The sequence below is a fragment of the Nanorana parkeri genome, unplaced genomic scaffold (genome assembly GCF_000935625.1).
Source record: "Nanorana parkeri isolate BGI_ZX_2015 unplaced genomic scaffold, ASM93562v1 scaffold44, whole genome shotgun sequence".
In the NCBI taxonomy this organism is placed as follows: Eukaryota; Metazoa; Chordata; class Amphibia; order Anura; family Dicroglossidae; genus Nanorana; species Nanorana parkeri.
The window spans coordinates 697,186-718,390 of record NW_017306312.1 but is presented as its reverse complement, the minus strand read 5'-3'; the positions used below and the strand labels follow the sequence as shown (position 1 = coordinate 718,390).

At 40.4% G+C, this 21,205-nt stretch overlaps 1 protein-coding gene across 3 annotated transcripts in view; it reads right to left on the bottom strand.

The window, feature by feature from the left end:
- CHN1 (chimerin 1) overlaps positions 1–21,205 on the bottom strand; it is a 75,952-nt gene that overhangs the window by 17,436 nt on the left and 37,311 nt on the right. For 2 of the 3 annotated variants that reach the window (XM_018572602.1, XM_018572595.1), the window contains one exon: positions 253–330. The exons of the other annotated variant lie outside the window; for it this stretch is intronic. In XM_018572602.1, coding sequence (XP_018428104.1) covers positions 253–330 — 78 coding nt within the window. The remainder of the gene's footprint in view (positions 1–252; positions 331–21,205) is intronic. 3 annotated transcript variants of the gene reach the window in all.

Genomic DNA, 21,205 nt, shown 5'->3' with positions numbered 1-21,205 from the left:
CCCCAGCTGGAATGCTGTAGGTTAGGTTTGTTTATTTGATGAACAGATTGCAGAGAGAATTCTATACAGTCTAATGCTGTAGCAATAACTTCCACATTGAGTGTAGTTAAAAAGTGACAATGTGACATGTAGTTCTATATACCATATAACAACCCTATAAACAGCAGACTAAGGTAAATCAAAAGAAACAAAAACTTTTTTTTTTGGATTGCAACAGGAAATACAAAAAACAAAAACATGCAACAGTCTTACCTTGAAATTATGGATTTTCTCGTACTTGGGAACCTGTTCATTTTCCTTTAACGTTGCTCTTCTCACAAGTGACGTTAACTGTGAATAAGCAAAGAGTTTCAGTGGTTGCCAGACGTTTGTAGAAGTCTTTTGAGAGTTTACTTTCATCCCCAGAGCTGTAGCCAGCAGATCCGGCTGCTGGCTTTCATGCTTTCTGGGATGGGAAGCAGGTTTGACATATTTTAGCTGCGATTCTCTTGAAGGCATTTTAACAAAAAGACAAAATGTTGAACAGTTTTCTTCTACTAGCCAAAATCAAAATAAATACAGTGAATGGACCAGACCACCAGTGTAATGACAAAAAAAAAAAAAACCTATAAAATATATTTCACAATGCAGGGACAAACATCCTGGGCATTACCATACAGTGGATTCAATCAGTGATGGTTATTAGATTGTCTATGGTCAACCACTTGATAATGAAGACAGGAGTACTTGAAGTTTGCATTTGGAAGCAGAATCTGCCTTGCTTCCATTTAAAGATTAAACAGCCCAGCGTCCAGATGGTTTAGAAGCCCAGCAAGCGAATGAGAATGCCTGATCAGAAGGATGCTCTAAGTCTGGAGATATCAGCTTAGTGAGTGAAGAGGTGAGGAGGGGGACAGAGTGGGCTTTGCAGTCACGCTGTTTCAAACTGGTCACAATAAGAGGATATCTAACCAATGAAACAGAGCAGCAGCCTTTATGTATTCATCAACTCAGCCTCCCTCCCCCGTTTCCCCCTACGCACGACTTTCTTGATTACTTAACCAGCGCAGGACTGCATCACTTTGAGAATGTAGAAAAAAATATGGACTGCAGGAAGTGCCAGAAAGAAACGGGCTGAAGTAGAGAAAATAGACATGCACTACATGTCAGGGAGAAGATAAAGAGCCATGAATGACTAATACTTTCTTGTAATATACGTTCAATGGAAACACTGTTCGCTTACAATCAACTCTGTTCACAGCCATCCTGGAAAATCCCAGAAAATGACTAAAACTCTGGCTAAAAAAAAACAGACCAGAAGATAACCTATGGCTTTTTCCTGCTAAAAATATTACACAGTGTGGTACAAGTCTTATAAATATATAATGTTAAAGATAAATGCAGTACTGAAAATGCTTTCAGTACTATTTAGATCATTTTAAAAGATTAAAACATTCAAGTCAAGCTGATTTTTGCTTGTTTTAAAAGGTATCGTGCAACAATGTTTTTTTCAATGTCATATAAAAAATGTTTTCATCTGCGCTTTACATAACAGTTGTTAGAATAGGAATATTTTGAACCAGCTAGGCACAGTCAGCATTTTGCATAAGCAATACATAGATGCTAAGCGGTCCTCACATACTACTAAATGATCTGGGACATTAACAATAAAAGGTCTGTGCACTCTACCCTCTTGCTAAGAGTATTTATTACTGCTGTCCTGTGCTGTGCTATCATCCGTCTAAGAGTATTTGTTGCTGCTGTCCTATGCTACCTGTTAGTTGCATAGGGAATTATGTATCTACAGTGATTTATTAATTTATTAATATTTTTTATTAAGGATTGGTTAACTTGACAACGCACAAACATTTACACACTCATATCATATCATACATTCATTCCCCTTCCCAGCACCTTTGCCTTGTCCCATGGCCCAAACATCTACAGAAGGTATATGATTAGTCTCCAAAAGAAAGTAATTTATCCGATTACTCGAACCACTACATCCATATTGTAGTAAAATTGGTTGTGTATCTAGTTTACCCACTGTGGGCTCATACTCCTTGCACTGTGTACTGTTTTTTCCTTTTTTTCAGTGCACACCACCGCATTTTATATAAAGAGCTGGTGTCTAACCAGAGATCAACGTACAGCCGAGCTCTAGGATCTTTGTCTAAATACAAGAGGTATGTGTATTCTTACGTGAGACTTGGGGTGTTTTTCTCCATATTTGTGCAGTATTCCAGTATGAAACTTTGCCTCTGTGCTGGAGCTTCCTTAATACAAGACATTTACTGCTGCACTCTACTTGTGCAGCGTGACAGGTTTTGTATCCACCTCCTCCTATAGTTTTCTGTAGGCAGCCTGTAGTGGGTAGAACTGATGGGCCTATGGAGGCATTTCATGCTCACAAAGTGAATTTGGATCCTTTGTAATTATTGAGGAATAGATCTATATGAAACGTTTTTTTGCCTGGAGTTAAGCTTTGAAGCTTAAAAGAGAACTATGGGGGTAAGTGTTTTTCCCCATAGTTCTCTTTAGGGTCACGGGAGGACATATTCTAACCTCCTCCCGTGACCCAAAGCTCAGTATATCGCAGACGATACCGAGAGTGCCGCAACAGGGACAGATCCCGACAATACTGTGGAAACAACCCAGCTGCGTGAGTGACAGCTGACTCTGCCTATCTAGAGGCAGAGCAAGCTGTGCCCGCCCGCTCCCTTGTCCGTTTATCCACTCAGCGCTGGTGGATGGGAGAGGGGAGGGGGGAATCCATGCGGGGACTGATAGTCACCACTCTGCAGGGAAATGATCGGAAGGTGAGCGAGCAACGGTATGTGTTCGCTCACTTCCCGATCGATAGAGCCAACCTGTGACAGCTTCTTTGTCACAGGTCAGCTCGAACTATGAGGATGAGTGGAAATCACTGACCTCATAGTTCTCCTTTAACTGTAGGCAGGTTAAAAAACAAATGAATGCAGAGTTGTATTTATTATCACATCATTAAATGTATTTTTTTTTAAGCAAGCAGTGCTAGTACTGAAATTTGACCTGGTATCAGCCCTCTTGCATTCCCTTTTTAACAGTGCTGGAGTGTGTAAGGAAAAGGTGGCACAAGGAGCCAATCAGTCTGTGTGTCAACAAGACGCATAAGGGTAGAAAGAGAAAGAATGATAGATGAGCACATTACAGTGCTGCTGCTCCTTTCACTGTTCAGTCACAAGCTGGGGCTTATCCAGGATGACTTGGGTTCAGAGAAGTGAATTAAAATGATGCTGACCATCAGACTGAGGACATCTGGTGGCAGAAAAAAGTACAGCAGGCTTTATTTGGTGCTATTTTTAGCTAGAGTTATGCTTTAAACCAAATCTTACCGTTGATGTTAATATTGCATTAGATTTTGCCTTAATTTGAGGGGGAAGGGGGGGCTGTTTTTTCTTTTTTTGTGTCAACATATTGTTTTGTCTTATGTGTATTTTCTTGCATATTGCTTTTGTAAACACTGTCAGCTAATTTAGTCTGCTAGGGGTTATAAATCTAGATTAATACCCTTAAGATTTAAAATAGGGGTGAAGAATTTAACAGACTCTGGATTGGACTCCCATGGACATCATGTCAGGTGGAGGAGGTTTTGGGCTATTGTTAAATGTAGAGTAATAGAGTAACTCTATTTATGGGGAAAGCCAAGACCCCTTATAGACAATCCTCTGGCATGATGGGAATGGGAAAACACTTTGGTTGGAATGGTATGGTCTCACCCATGGTGGTTGCTTGGTATGGGGTTGCAACCCTATAGCTGCACTACTCATGCATAATGAATGCTTATTGAGCCCATGGTCTTGTATTAAAGATGCTGGGTAGGGATTTCATGGCAGTAACTATTTTTATACTAATATCAACGGTTACTGATTGGCTTGTTAATAAAATAAAGCTATTAGTGTGGGCTTAAACCAAATCTTACACATATTTTAAAATTCATAATAACGGTCAATGGAAATGTCCTTACTGGAAATGCAGTTGTGTGAAAAATACCACCACACAACTAACATAACCTATCTAATAAATTGGGGTTATCTTATGGTATTCTCCACACTATTTTATTGAAACCTGTTTGGAAATACCAAATGTAAAACAAACCCCTAGTAGAAGGAAGGATTTGTGGAAAGTGTTTGCAAATAAATGTCCAGTGCATCTAATTAGTTAGGTGTTTGGATTAATAGGTCAGTGCAATGAAGTGGCCAGTTGCATCTGTCTTGATGCATCATCATTTCAAGACCTGAAAGCATTCAATGCACAGATAACCAGCTCACAAAGCTTCAGATGAACACAAGTCTGAAGGATAAGATCTCCTGGGCTTTGCCTTGCAGAAACATGGTTTGTTTTCATTTCATGGACAAAGTTAGTCATACTTCCTAACCTGCTCTATATCCATGCTAATCATCTTTGGGAAATGATTGAGAGAACACAGACCAGCAAAAATAGCAAATTTCTTCGAACCCGAATTCTTTTATACACCGACTTTATGTCTGGCACAACTCTCCAAAACATATTACAAATCATTTTCTTGCTGTACAGGACAATTCTGAAACAATGGTAAGTTTATACTACAGTCACTTGGAACAGGAAGTGTGAGTAAACCGATGATTAACGTCTATACTTTAGCAGACACAGTACCATTCCTCACTATGGAAAACATAATTATAGGGGTACCTTTATACAGGCACTACCTTCGCACCCATGTTCCTTCTGAGTGAAATGAGCTGACGTGTTCATTGAACCATATCAGAAGCATGTTTACCAACATTTAAGGAAACCAGAAGTATGAAGGTAAAAAACCCAAGATGGCAGTTAGGCAAGTAGCATTTTAAGATCAGATGCCGTCTACATATTGTTTCAGTAAAGATATTCTTTAAAAATCATTCAGTGCCATAAATCTTCCATATGGAGCTACAAGTGAATAATTACCATCCCCAGTGGTTTCCATAAAGTTCAATAATTGTGCATAGACTTCGGTATATTCTGTTTAGTCTGCAGTGAACTAAACCCAATTTCGCTAGAAAACATGCTAGTTTACACAAAAGGTTTAGATTTACTACTACTACCTGTGATGAATGCAGGTGCCAATACTCATCGACACATTGCTGACAGCTGCAAGTACCTCCAGATGAATAATGAATGTTTTATTTTAGGTGCATCCAAACTATAAAAAATGTGTCAGTGAGTACTTGCATCCACCAGAGGAAAACAATCTCTATGGTGGACATATACATTATTCTCAAGTATACTAGGGTATACTGGTCCATGTGTATAGTATACTGCACTGTCTAAAGTAGCATCAAGCTATTAGTAACTATGAAATGCAAAAAAATTCAGGACAGTCTCTTCACCATGACCGTGCCGGGTTACTATGTAGTAAACACAGGATAAATATGTTATGAGAATATATGTACTATAGATGAAAGGTTTTTTTAAAATCCATATATACTCATATTAAAATTGCAAAAGGTACAAGTGCCTGTGTCGATTGGGTTTTGTTCTCTTCAAACAGTTTTTCCATTACCACACAGGTCTATGGAAATGCAAATGTACCAGTTAATTAATTCTTAATGACCTCAGAAGCCCCTAAAACTGATGCCATTGACACAAGCCCAAATCCTGCCAACACAGGCCTTAAAGCTGGCCATACACCAGTAGACTTTCCTGCATAAAAATTATTTAGAACGTTGGTTCAATTTTCTAATACCAATGGGGTCAGATTTTGACCCCAGTGATGAAGAAAATCAAAGGAGCAGGGTGGAAATTTTTTAAATAAAGTTATTGAATGTTCCGATGAGATTTTTCATATGAAATCAAGAGACCCCTAAATAAAAAATAAATAAAAAGAACAACTCAAAACACTGCTACATTACGTACAGGCATAGAATACGTACCCCTGGACATTACTACCCTACAACAAGCAGAAGCAATATTTATATACCGTTCAGCCATAACATTATGACCACACAGAGGCGAAGTGAATAACATTGATTATCTCATTACAATGGTATCTGGAAGTGAGTGGGATACATTAGGCAGCAAGTGAACAAAGTTGATGAGTTGGGAGCAGAAAAAATGGGCAAGCGTAAGCCTTTGAGCGACTTTGACATGGGCCAAATTATGATAGCTTGACGACTGGGTCAGAGCAACTCCAAAACTGCAGCTCTTTTGGGATGTTCTGCAGTGGTCAGGACCTACCAAAAATGGTCCAAGGAAGAAAAACGGGTGCAGGGGGCTGCGTAGCCACAGACCAGTCAGGGTGGCATCCTGACCCATGTACACCCCCAAAAGCTCCTTCCAATGGCACGGGGGCATCCAAACTGGACGGAGCAATGGAAGAAAGTGTCCTGGTCTTAGGAATCATGTTTTCTTTAACATCATGTGGATGGCCAGTGTTGCTTACCTGGGGAAGAAGGCAAGTCAGAGAAGGCAAGGTGATGTTTTGGGTAATGTTCTCCTGGGAAAACCTGGGTCCTGCCATTCATGTGGCTGTCACTTGACATGTACCAATTACCTTAACATTGTTGCTGACCAAGTACATCCCTTCATGGAAACGGTGTGTGTGTGATATATAAATGACACATGGTCTGTGTAACATATTCACCAGTAATATGTATGTATTTCAGTTACATAGACCTGTCCAATTCAGAGTTGAATGTCCCTAGCGCAGACATGCACAAATGTACACTAGGGCCAGTTTAGGTTAGAAAGTGCATAAAGAGAAATTTTAATGCCAAGTACTAAAAAAAAAGTGCATCTAAAAGGCTCTTTTGGGTGACTGAGGGACTAAGGGAAAACAAAGGGCAGATGCAGTAACAATTAAAGGCTAGATTCACCTTTTGCATAAAACGGCCCATGGAGACATGGGACCCCAGTAGGTTAAAATGCAAATAATGAAGACAATATGGCTGTATTTGAGCCAGAAAAGGCCTACCTCAATTTAAATTTATCAACCTCTTGAAGTCTCCGTACAGCAAACCTCAGAGAGGGGGAGAAAGAAGCAGCATAAAGATCCAATCGATTGTGGTGCAATGGAAGTAGTATGCCGACAGGAGCATGGGGAGATGATCTCAGTGTGCTACTTCTCTCTTCATTGTGCAGTCACAGGGAGAAAACCTTTAAAAAGGAAGTGATACTGCAGCAGAGAAAGATCATATACCTTCCCTTACTAGACAGGACTAGGGCAGAGATGTATAAATCTTAGGACTGGATGGACAGACATGCAAATTCAAAGCCGCTTATATGTATTTTCTTTGATTGTTCAGCTGTTTGTATGGGGTTCAGCTCTAAGCAGACGCAAAGCCTCACCACTTCCTAATGCCCTTTTCTATGCTGGGTCAAGGTTAGAGTAAAAAGCTGAGTTATTTCTGACAAAGGAGAAAAGGAATGAACTGTCCTCCCTGGTTGGAGAAGTAAAATGCCATAGGAATACCACAATTTAACTAAAACAGTTTCATAGCTTTGGAGGTGAAGAAATGAACCAGGCAATGTTTGGATAAAAGGAAGGATCATTTTCAGAAGGGAAGTTACTTCTGCTCGAAACGTGTTTTTTTTTAATGGCGTTTATCTTTAAGCTGTGAACAGTGCTGGAATTCATCAACCATTCTTATTGCTGCAAGATCTCTGTTCACTGTTGTAATTGACTTCAATTACCAGAAAAAATGAACGCTAAGGATTTAGCCTTGAAGAAACCCAGGCACTGTATTTATTGTCACAAGGTGACTGAGTGCAATAACATTTCCCAATAGACTTTCCCAGAGCTGACTTCATCAATATCTGGATGTGATACTGAACACACCATTTAAATCATTATGGAGCTCTAAATGTATATGAAAGCTAAATTATATTGCACAAAAGGATACCTAAAATGTATCTAAACCCCAACGGTGATATATAGTTTCCTAAAACACTGCATGTCAAACAATTTTTTTTCAGATATGGTTTTTACCTTTATGTAATCCCTTTCGCCCATATATCATTGCTGTTGATTTCCTGTGGCCTCTTTCAGACACTTCTGGTCTAACAGCACTAATTGCAGTAGCACCTTCACATCATTGCACAGGACCGAACCCCAATAGTGGACCGGAACTTCTCAATGAGTGGAAATCACTGACAGGCTGACAATGCAGGAGTAGAACTGTCACCCCATAACAAAAGTGCCTGCATAGCGACCGCCGCATTCACAGATGTTTTAATTAAAATTACAGACCTAAAAAAGGATTAAACTTCTGAAATTACATTACCATGATTTACCACCAGAACAATACAAAACAAATAGAATTTTTTTTTAGGTTTATTTTTATATAGAACTGCATCCAAAGCATTTTGTTTTGGGTGGAACTGCATTGTCATAACTTTCTGTAACCACAGCAGGGAGAAACCACCCTGGACTCAAACTACTCAGCTAGATAGCATACCCAAGAGAGTTTTTTTTTTTTTTTACTGCATTCCTAAAGGAGAATCCACTAGAGGAAGGTTAAAGTGTATGTAAACCCTAACACTAGAGCTGCAACAATTCGATTAAAATCGACGATGGAAAACGTTGTCAACGTTTTTCATCATCGATTCGTCGGCTAAAATCCAAATTTGCCGCTCACAGCTGCACGCTACGCCCACGCAGGTTAAGCCGCTTACGCCACCGCACACGCTGGTAAACCCGCTCACGCGATGCCGCTTACGCCACGCCCACCGCACACGCTGAGGACATGCGCCTGGCCCTCTCCTCCCGGTGAGCTTCCCGACTCGCCGCTGCCCGCCGACAACCAAGGGCCCACCGTCATTCAAAGTAAGTCACTCGAGATCGGCCGGGAACTTTTTAATGTTTCCTGTTTTTTTAATGTCTTTTGTATAAGAAACCACTTTCACTGTATCTCTCCTGATGCTATGTGTTATATTTTTATAGCTGCTGATATTGTCCACCATGGATTATTCTTTAAAATGTGTTTGTTTTATGGTTTTTCTAGTGTTCAATGAATAAAGGAATTAAAAAAAAAATAATTCCCCAGATTAGCCATACCCCTTTCCTCCTCAAAGTACCTGTATACATTCTGACTTTTTGAAAGTCAAAAGGCCCTGGGGTGCTTACAAACAAGAAGAAATGCACTTTGTTACAATGCCTTCTCTCATATAAAAGCATCAGTTTACATTTTCTTTCACAATTACAGATTTAAGGCACAACTGAACTATCAGGTTTGATGGGCTAAATAAATCCGTTGCATCAAAGCAAAAAGTGTGCATTGCCTTGCAATGTTTTCTGTAAAAGGCAGCCACAGGTCAGCATAGAAAACCTGTAACCTGTTAGCATGCTGTAGAGAAGGATCCTTGTTCTCTTTGTGGAAGCAGTGGTCCAACTCACCCCTCCAGTGTCACAACTATACTTCTACTATCAGCAGGGAGTATGGTCTTTGCTGATTGGATAGCTCTAGCTATGACTCAGCAGGGGGCATATTGAACCTCTGCAGAGAGACCGCTCCTGCGTGTTTTTTTCTATTCAGGCTGTAGCTTCTTTCTAAAGAAAAAAAACAAACAAACTGTAAGATTTTTGCACACCTTTAATTTTGATCCACCTAAAATGTATGGGGTTGCTTCATACTGAAACTGAATTGGGCTTAATTCTAAGCCCAGATCAAACCTCTGACCGATTTTTCTTTTTCATGACATACCCCCTTTTTTTTTTATTAGTCAAACATGTAAACAGCAAAGCATTAACCAAATCTCTCTCTCCTCCATCTCCTGCACTTCAGCTAATAGATGTATAACTCAGTGGCTATGTTGTTAATAGGTATACCCATCTAGTACCACCCTTTCCCCTCCGACATGTACGAGGTGCTGGAAACCATTCTTTAAAGGCCCGGTTCACACCTGGGCGTTTTGTAGCGCGTTCCTACGCTCTGCAAAACACTCAAACACCGAAATCCCATTATTTCCTATGGATATGGTTCACACCTGGGCGTATTACAGGCCGTATGAACGCGCTACAAAACGCCCAAAGAAGTACAGGAGTTTCTTTGGGGCGTATTTGCCGCGCGTATCCATTGGGATACAGCCAGGTAGACCCCTTTTAACCGCGAATCGCGGTAAAAACGCGCGACACCAAACGCGCATATTCGATACGCCTAGGTGTAAACCCAGCCTAAGGATTTGGTCAATGTCAATGGACATGGATATTTGTCAGCCAGTCAGTCATTCATGCTGCAAACCTTGTTCCAGTTCATCCAAAAATGTTTATGCTGTGCATGCCAGATTCTGACTCTTCCAGCTATATGTCCCGGTAAAAAATTGGGATTTTTGTCAGACTGGGTAACATTTTTCCAATTTTTGGTCTTTCATGTTTGGTGAGCCTGTAAAAACTGTAGCCCCAATTTTTGTTCTCAACTGTCATGAGTGAAATGTGGCCTAGTATTCTGCTGTAGACCATAAAATGCAAAGTTCAAATTGTCATTCAAGGACATCCTTCAGCACTTCACTACTGTAAATAATGTTTCAATTAACGCCAAAAAAGGCCTAAAAACAAAACTACAGACAAAAACAACAACAAGATAAGAATGAATAGCCTGTAAAAAGAAAACAAAAGCAGTTTTGATGCCATATTTAGCTTTAGGTCTCATTCACACACAACGCAAGCAAAATTGTATATTGCGTATATACGCGTGCACTATATGCAATCCCAGAATGCATCACTCGTAATGGAATTTTTAATGTGCTGTACATATATACGCGCGTAAACACGCGTATGTGCACGTAAATACGCAGACATACGCTGCCCGGACGCATCTCTGTTCCATTCTGTTTTTGGGCATATATACGCTACGCAAATATACCGCTCCATGCGCGGCTATGTGTATGGAGCCATTTATTTGCATATGTTGCATATGGTACATATGCGCGGCAGTATGAATGAGGCCTTAGCCCAGAGATCCCTCCCACGCTTCACAGTACTATTTTCTGCTGCTAGATGTCCTTAGTCTGACGGCCAACATCCCTTAACCCACTTTCCTCTGAACCCAGGTCATCCTGTACCTGCCACAGCCTGTTATTGGATAGAAAAATGAGAAGCAACACAGTGATGAGCTAATCTCTCTGTCACTCTGCTTTCTCTTCCAATCAGCTTGCTACTGGTCAGCATATGAACCAATTGGCTTCTTTTTCTACCTCTTCCTCTCACACTCCAGCCCTGATGTAGAGGGAGTAGAACAGGCTGATACCAGTTCAAAAGTACTTACACTGCTTGCATTTAAAAAATACATTTACGGATGTATGATTACAGAGTTGCATGTTTTTTGCAGTTGCATTACAATTTGTGTTGAGCCAATTTTGTTTTTGAGAGCAGGTTACGATCTTTGGATTTCTCCAGCCCTGCTAACTGGAAATGCACAACAGGACACACTCAAAATAGCAGTTATGCATATCAAGTGACAGAGATTGCCATTTCCCGTTAAGCAATCAAACTCTCCAGTGTATAGGCAGGTTTCAAGTACAGCAATACGCCAAACACTGATTTATGAGATTTTTAAAATTGGTGAGATTAAAATTCCCCCACCTCGCCTCTCAGTCCTAAAAATACTCTTGAATGTAATCTACTTTTCCATAAATTGCAGACATTAAGTGATATGAAATATAGCTATACATTATGTGCAACAGGCAAGAAAGTAGAATCAGATAAGCTGGAAAATACCATTTGGAGGAAAAACCAGCAAGCCCCCCACAGCAGTGAGAATTCAAAACAAGAAATATTTACAGCCTGTCCAAGCAGATTTATCCAACTTAAAAAAAATAATTCTTTGCAGCGCAAAAATCAAATGTTAAGCATTATGAACAGTTATGAAAACACGTACTAACTTAACCCTGAACTACAGATAGCTAAAGTAACATTTCTTTATGCGGAGAATTAAAACCAACCAAATTACCTGCTGATGCAATATCATAATCACTTAATAGGCTGTGCAATGCGTAGAATGTTATGTGCACAAAGATGATTTTAGAATACTTCCTAAAGCTATGCGATTTCCAAGAATTCTTCTATACAGTTATACAACTGATAACAAAGTGCTACTATATCCTAGGCAATTTAGCTGATTAAGAACTGAGTCCTTTTAATTCCCAACATGTAAAAAATACATGCTGTATTGATGAAAAGTGAGTCACGATCTAATCTGATCCTAAATCAGTCACGTAGCATACTGCCTGAGATGCAAAATTTCATATACATCAAGGCAAGGCAATACAGAAGTGTGTCTAGTATGATGCTGGTCATCACATCTCTCTGTGCATAAGTGATCTCTCCACTGGCTTCCAATAGCTCAATGCATAAAATTTAAAATACTAACCACAAAATACAAAGCCATCCACAACTCTGTCCCTAGCTACATCTCCAACCTTGTCTCAAGATATCGCCCAAACCATCCTCTCCGCTCCTCCGAAGACCTCCTGTTGTCTGGCTCCCTCATTACTTCCTCCCATGCTCACCTCCAGGATTTCACCAGAGTCTACCTAGCTTTCTCCTAATCTGTTTTAGGCAATCCCTGAAAGCTCACGACTTCAGGGACGCCTATTCTACAGCCTCTTGAAAACTGTACTCTACTCATTCAATCAGCTCATCCCTCACAGTTATTATTTTCTGTATCACTTGCCCCTCCTTGTAGATTGTAAGCTCTCATGGGCAGTGTGCTTCTAATCCTTTTGTATGGTATTGTAGGGTAATTGTATGGTCTCCCCGAATGTTGTAAAGCACTGCACAAACTGTTGGCGCTATATAAATCCTGAATAAAAACAATAATAATAAAGTGCAATAGAAGGTGCAGGTAAGGAGGCTCCAAGAGAAATATGGAGGCTGCTATTGCTGAGCTCTTCTTCTGAAAGCACCCAGTTGCATTGGAATCACTAGGCAGAACAAGTCTGCACATCAGGTAGGTACCTATCATGTTTTGGTATTTCCTAGCGAAAAACATTAGAGACCCTATCACAGGGGTCACAAGTGACGAGGGAGCCGGCTTCCCGGTCAATTAGGAAGCCGGGCAGCGTGTAATGACTCTCTGCCCGGCTTCCTGATTGGCCAGGTAGCCGTCTACATGCTCCCTCGTCACTTGTGACAAGGGAGCACAGAGGCGGCTTCCCGGTCAATCAGGAAGCCGGGCAGCATGTAATGACTCGCTGCCCGGCTTGCTGATACCGGAAATATCAGGCTAGGCATCGGAGCATTTGGGTGAGTATAAGTACTTGCCCAAATACTAGTATCGGTGCATCCTTAGTTTTAAGAGTATCCTGCAATTACACTGGGAATGATTACATACTTCATAATGTGGGCCTGTAGTATTATTATAATACAGGATGTATATAGCGCCAACAGTTTGCGCAGCGCTTTACAATATAGGGAAGACATTATAATTACAATACAATTGAAGACAAGATGGTAAGGAGGGCCCTGCCCATAGAGACATAAGCATGCTGCAAAATACTCAAGCTTATCCCCTCAAGTTTCCACCCCATATGATACAATTTACAATATTATTCTGCCACTGTAATACAGAGTATTACTGGTTAGTTTTTCGCCAATTTACAGACAACTGCAGTTTATCAAGATATTTTTTATGGGACTGATATTTCAGATTTGTCACTAAGCACATACTTCAACTACTAGAGTTTGTTTCCTTGTTATTTAAAGAGTTGGGACTTTGGTTGCTAGGCTTGATTCACAGTATCCTGTTTAGACAGTTACAGCCCCTGCCTATTTATATTCTAACGGTAATACAGTGCATTTCCAGTTATTATGTATAGCAGTGAGTTAGTGAGAACAACTTGTCTGCTGTCAGTCTGTAGTAGGCTATAGCTCTAGTCAGACTAATCCAAGTATAAAATGCCAAGTATTTTAAAGCCCTTCTCCAAGATAAAGTTAACCGACCCTCATCCCCTCCAACTGATTGGTGGATTAAAACTCCATCTAAATGCCCTTTTTACTTACCTAAAGCTGTGGTTACGTGGAGCTCCCACCCCAAGCCTTTTCTTCTGTTAAAGTGGTTTTAAAGTCTCCTTTTTTTACATATATCTACTGCCAGCAAGCAGTAGATACAAGTCCCAACATTTAAAAACAAAAAAGGGTAAAAAATTAACTTACCAGTGTCTGCGCCGCTTCCCGGCTGCAGAACACATCTTCCTAAACGGCTATGCAGGAGGAAGTTCATGCGTGCGCATGCACTCGTTACTACCAGGGGGAAGAGGAGGAGTGACTCAGTTTAAGTGAATGTACGCAGCCGGGACCATGCACGCAGGACAGACTCCGTGGGACACAGGAGTCTGCGCTGGATCAGAAAGTGGCACCAGTGCTGGAGGGACTGTTGAAAATGAGTGGAAGGAAGATGATGTTCGCATTTAGAGGCATCACATAAGGTAAGTACCTAAAGCAGCATGGGGGGGGGGGGAAGCATTTAAATGTCACTTTAATTATCGTCAGGGTCCTTCGAGTGTCCACATCATTGCCTGTGTGGCGTGCACACTTCTTATTGGCTATCCAGTGGCAGGGCCTCTCAGGATCCAGAAGAGGTGTGACAATCACGAGGGCCGTTGGGGACCGCTTGGCGAAGGACCATCTTCAACACTGAAAATAGCACCAGTGAGGGACCTGAACAGCGCATTAGCAATGGATTAGAAGGAGGTGGGAGGTAGATGTTTATTTTTCCTTAAGTGGGGTTTTAACAATTTACATTTAATTGATTCAACCTGATGTTAAGCAACCACACAAAAAACTTTGAATGAGTTGCTTGAATATTACTGTATACGAGATAACAGTCTTGAATATCTTCATACATGATTCTAAGTTGAGCATGTCACAGATTTTCACTCCATCACACAATAATACTGATCAACCCTGCCAGCAATGTTTTCCCAGGGTTTGCAAGGACAGTCGAGATTGACTTTTATATATCACGTGACTGACTAGGTGCTAATTGGTTGAAGTGGCCTTTGCTTAAATTGGTTCAGATTCAACATCCTACTTAAGTAGCTTGGCAACCAATATGAGGATATTTCATATGCTTTGAAAAGGTGGATATTCTCATTTTCATTTCTTTCATAAATTCGGGTGCATTCACATTTCTAAACAAGGAGGCCGATTTAAACAAAGGGCCAGACTGATTGCAGTGAAACACAGATTTCCCTCTGGTGGTTAACCTGAAGATTGACTACAATAATAAATATAGGGAACAGATAGCATGTATACATTTTCATAAAAATGATTATATGCTAAGCAGTACAATAATAAGTCATAACTCAAATAATAGGTGTTGACTGAAAATACATTATAGAGGAGAATATTAGTGCTATCCTGTTCCTCTAATTCTAATCATGCGGTTACAACAACCCTTATGTAAGGGTTATCCAGGGGACAAGAAGTTGTATGTATTTTACTGAGCCTGCTTCCCAAAATCTGACATACCATGTCTTATCACTTTTTCTTTTGTTATAAACAAGGCATAAATGTTAAGCCACTGGCCCTTGCTGTAAGACATGAAGACTCAAATTGTTATTAGACTACAGAACAGTCTTTCATCTGCTTACATAAATAGTCTTAATGGGCTGCGGTGTGTAAATAGTGCATGGAATGTGGTAACAAAGAGGGGCCAATATGAGAGACTGCATGCATTTGCCTGGAATAATTGTACAGTATACATCATTCTAGAGTACTTTAATGTAACCAAACACATACTGTTTTGATTGGCCTTTCATTGGAGTCAGATTTTATTTTGTTATGGAGCACTGAGCAGGAATGAGATCCTACACAAAAAAATTAAAGCAGAGCGTGAAAATGTGCTGTGTAATAAAGAGTCAACTCCCATGAGGTGTAAAGCAACCTCCAGGATCGCTGGTGCTTTATTATTTAAAATGTTATTGATGCCCGATAGTATAGCTCTCACTATACTTGTAGAGCTGCGGCTCTCATGCACCACACTGCTTTGTATCCACCCTCTCCTCCTCCATGTCCATTTACAGAATGCCTTGTACTCTGTGAAGCAGACACAAAATACAAGGCACAAGGGAAGAGGCTCTCACAGCTGTAACAGGCTGGAAGTATAGGAGAGCAATACTATCTGGCATCAATGAAACCAGACAATAAAAAGGGCAGAAATCCTGAAGGTAGGATCTTAAAGAATTTTGTTTTTAAAGTAAAGGAAAATATTAATAAAAGCATAACTCAGGCACTCACCACCACCTAACCAAAAATAAATAAAATAAATGCTCCAAATACTTCCCTTAATCAATGGTCACATGACACACTAGGGCCCTCCTCTTTTGGGCTGCAGAGAGGTTCCTTCTTTGGGTACCTGCATTGCTGCCTGGTGAAGTGGACACATTCTCATAGGTTTCTTAAAGACTCCAGAGATGGCGTAATGACCTCATGGCAAGGGTCTAAAAGACAGGATGTTGGCGGGATCAGGGGTCCTCACTCTCAAAAAAAGCACCGCAGATGGTTACGTGACAGCAGAGTCGGTTCAGTAAAAAAAAAAAAAAAGCTGGTTGGGGGGGAGGGGGGTGAACAAACCTTGCTCTGAGATGGGCTTTAAGCATTGTTAGGTTGAAAATGAATAAGGCACCTTGCATCCTCAGAACCCTATACCCACTGTTAATTCAGAGAAAGGTGAAAAAAACCTTTAAAAAAAGAAGTATCATCCAACACTGCTCTAATGGAGGAAAACGTCTTTCTTGCCTCCCCAAAGGAAAGTAAAACAAACTTCCTGTATGTACATACTATAATGCCATTTAAACTATTATTAGAAACACATCCAGTACTTTTTTAAAGCAATCTAGAACATTCTCCTGTTGAAAACTATTACACAAAGCTCTTTATGAATCTAAAGTGGCCACAATTTAATCCCAATACTGACTGCTTATGGTGTCCCCATGTGTGTAATTGCTAGGTACATGTGCATAAATGTAATGCATAGTTCCTGTGTGTGGTCAAGCCTTCTCAGTGTATCATAACTGAGCCGATCTGAGCCAAACCACTTAGTGATGCAGTGGGAGCTTTCACTGCTAGAATTCTTAGCTGTCATTTAGCAGTAGATAGTGTAGGTGGGAGAGGAGTGATACTACAGGATCTATTTATACAAATTTTGCATAGCTATGGGTCCAACAAAACTACATGTACACTTGCTCTGTGTGAATTAACCTTAACGTCATAAGTTTTAAGGGACTTTTGCATAATGTAGAAAGCTGTGGGTGTGTGCAAATGGGGCAAAATTTAATGATCTTCGAGTATGTTCGCCTTTGCTCGATTGTCCTTAGGGTATGTACACTCCAGGCCGAAAGTTCTAAGAATATGTTGCATCCCAGTACTACATACATTTGCCACAGAAATCCAAACCATAACAGGTACAACAGTTAACACATTCTAATTACATTTGATTTGACAACATTGGAGCAATCGGGATTTGTTAAATGAATGTTACATTTGCCCTGCAAAAGACAACTGAAAATATTCAGAAAATGACATTTTGCACATGTTAAAACATTTGCAAGGGTCTTCTTTGCAAAGTTTTGTGCAAAGACAGATACATTCTTTTTTTTTTATAACTAGACCCCTAGTGTGGGTGTCAAATACTGGACATACCATTCCATTATTATATTAGCCATGAAAAGAAGCATAGGCATGTGTTAGTTTGCTGTGTTAAGCAATTTTAATTACATTTTAAAATTCCACCAGAGTTTATCTTTGAGGTCCAACACCAACATATCACAATCCCAGATTGGACCTGTAATGCTGTAGTCTTCAAGATGTATTTTGTTCATGTACACAGCTCTAAGATTCTGCAGTGCTTTATAGAAAACTGAAGCAGACCAATCCCTGCCACAGGAAGCACTTACAATTGAATATCCCTACTATCCCTCACATAGGTCAACTTTCGGTGCAGTCCTATTGATCTAATCGTCAGAACTGCTCACTTTTCAGGTTAGAAACCTACTTTAGAACCCAGAAACAGATTTCTTTATTTTTCTGGTACATCATTAAAAAGTGAAATCATTCTTTTGGAAACATTTTCTTTTGTGTTCCCATATTAAAGCCATTTGCAGACATCCGATTTTAGTTAAGAACACAAATGGGACCTGGTAACAATGCAAAAATGTTATTTCAATTGTATGAATTAAAACAAAAACAAAATCCAAAATGTTTCCATGTGTTAATAAAAAGACATAATGAAAGGTGCCTGTTCTTTTCTAGTACAGAACACATATCTATGACTTCCGAACATAACAGAACAAGATGTTATATTATCAAATCGGAAGTAGACAGAAGTCTCAAAGCTAATTACATTATAAATCATAATGCATGGTTGACTCAATTTCAGCAGTCCAGAGTCTTCAGCTTCTATGAAACGAAGAGCCCAAACAAACCCTGCCAGCCCATTTGCCAAGACTTGCGATTCCTTAGTAGCTGTAGTAGAAATCACTGTGCTATCAAAAACTATTCAAATAAGCCATGCATGCAAGTACTGGATGTTTACACCAGAATCCTAGCTAGTAGGCAGAGTCAGCATTTCAATGTATTCTATTTTATTAAGGCATTGAAACACAAATCATTGGTGGAAACAGTGGCGTAACAATCACCATAGCGACCCAAGTGACCACTAAGGGGATCGGGGCACAGGAGGGCTCGGCCAGGACATCCCCCTGATGCCGTGTGGGCCGCCATGGCATCTCAGGCTGCTGGCTGTCACTGGCGGCTGTGAGGAGGAATGCACCGCTATTCACATGTGCAGCGACGCGTTCCTCCTCACAGCTGCTGCTGAGTCGGTGACAACCAGCAGCTTCAGAGGAGGTGGCTGGGCCCGTTGTCTGCAGCGATGGAGGAGGCGGCGCTTATCAATGGGGGAGGCGGGGCCCGGCGATCGAGGAGATGGGGCCCAGTGACGGAGCCCGCAAGCGATTGTGGAGGAGGAGGAGGACAGAGGATCGGAGCAGACAGGTAAGAGGGCTTGACCCCCCACCTGAGACCCTGCAGAGCCCACCATAGAGAGTCTATGGTGGGCTCTGCAGGGTCACCCTCAGGTGGGCTGTTTGCGTTATCAGGTGGGCTTAACTAGAAATCACAGGGCCCCATACAAAATTTTGCTATGGGGCCCTGTGATTTCTAGTTACGCCCCTGGGTGGAAATATGACCTACAGAAAACAATGCATTTTCTCATCTATGCATTTTACTGCATAAAAAAAAATGCAGCTAAAATCATAAAAACACACCCATTTATGAATAGGCCTTGCAGAACAGCCACACTTTTCTCACTTTCTTCTTAATTTTTTATGGAAAAAACAGCATTACCATTAACAAAATGATCACTTTATGGCTGTCCTGAGGTTGAAATATCTCTGGCCATCTATTGACAACTCTACTGTTTTCAATAGTTGTGAAATATTATTTAAAATCAGGTTGAATCTTGCCCCTGTGGTATTGCAAAGAAAAGAGGTAAAGCACAGCAATTGTGCAGCACTACTAAACAGGAAGCACTGTGTGTATAACAAAAATGACAAATATGGCTGCTCCCATACATATTTACAAACTGTACACGGATACAAGGATTTTAAAACAAATACAGTAATATAACACTTTATAAATAATGTGGCCCTCATCACATCTGTACATGTAGATAGACCAGAAGTTTCAAATGACCCTGTTACCTAGAAATGCAAAGATCAACAGAAGCACCCTGCAAACAAAGATTATTCATATTTATCTTTCTGGCAGCCATTAACGTCGATCTTTATTCTGCTCAAGTGCTACGGATGCTGTTTGAATCTGAAAAAAAAATCAGATTCCTGGTCCCCAATTTGTAATGTGGTTCCACCTGCTGGCCCCTACATCATTACAGAGCAGCTAGCAAAAACCAGTGGGGGACACGTCAGCTTACAATTCTAGAAGTTTCAGATAGTAGGAGCAGCTGCAGCTTTTGCACACATAACAGAAGAACATTTTCTATAAACAGAACCCTAAGCCCACAATTACCCACAGTTCATCCAGAGGAAGGCAAAACCCCCCCTATAAAGCATGGTTCAATTTGCTTCAGAAGGAGAAAAAAAACCAAAAATCTTCCTGATCACCAGTGGTGTTCCATTCTAAACTATTGAGCCCATTCAAATATAAAGAAGTTTCTGGTTGCTATGGTAATCGTGGGGCCAATTATATGACAAACATAAGGACAAGCTTAAGGTAGCTTGGGTCCCTGTTCTGTTAGCGTGCATCACCATTTACATTTGTGCATCTAGAGAGATCGCATCTGTTGTCCAGAACAGCAAGGACCAAAACTCCAGCAGCAGACAAGGCACAACTATGTGTACACTGCAATTATCTAAGGAGCTAAATAAAAAAATAAAATAGAAAATATGAGTCAACAACCCAATTAAATCACATGAGAAGAAGTTCTGATGAGAATAAAAAAAAAAGTATACATTTTATTTCAGGAGCTGCCAGGTTCTGACAGGTAAGAGCTAGTGAGCTGTAAAGACTTCACATCTCGTAACGTTAATGAACAGAATAATTTATAGATGCGTAAACTTTGCCGTCAGTTCAGGAAATATGCAGACAGAAGAGGCCAGGAAAGACCTAGATGTCAACTTTATTTTTCAAAATACCTTGAGAACAGTTTAAACCTTTGATGTGCTAGCTTCATGGAGGGAAGCTTGAGAATACAAATGGTCAAACTACTGAAGTTCTACAAAACTTATTAAAAAAAAATATCCACAACATGTAGCCCAGGGAGGAATCTGTAGAACACATGAGATGGTCATAAAAGTATAGGCGTTATAAATAAAACAATACCATTGCCAAGACAAAAGGTGTTGACAGTCTGGAAATGGTAAGATTTCTACATTCTAGAGGGTTTCAGAAATTGATACGCTATACTTATTTGTAAAAAAAACACAGGAAGTAAAATGGTGTTTTTGTGTACCCCTTAGTTTCATGTTGAAATGCAGGATTTTTAAAGTTAATAGTAATATATGATAAACATTAGATAAGTTTGTTTAAGACAACTCATGTTAGTTTAGTTTAATTCAAACGTTTCACTTGGTAGCCAAGCATACACAGTATTCCACTGCCCCCTTCATCCCCACATAGCTATGATGCAAGCAGTCTTTCAATATACCACAACAGCAACCACTGTGCATAACACCACAAAAACATGCCCCCTACTGCCCCAATGCCCCCCCCCAC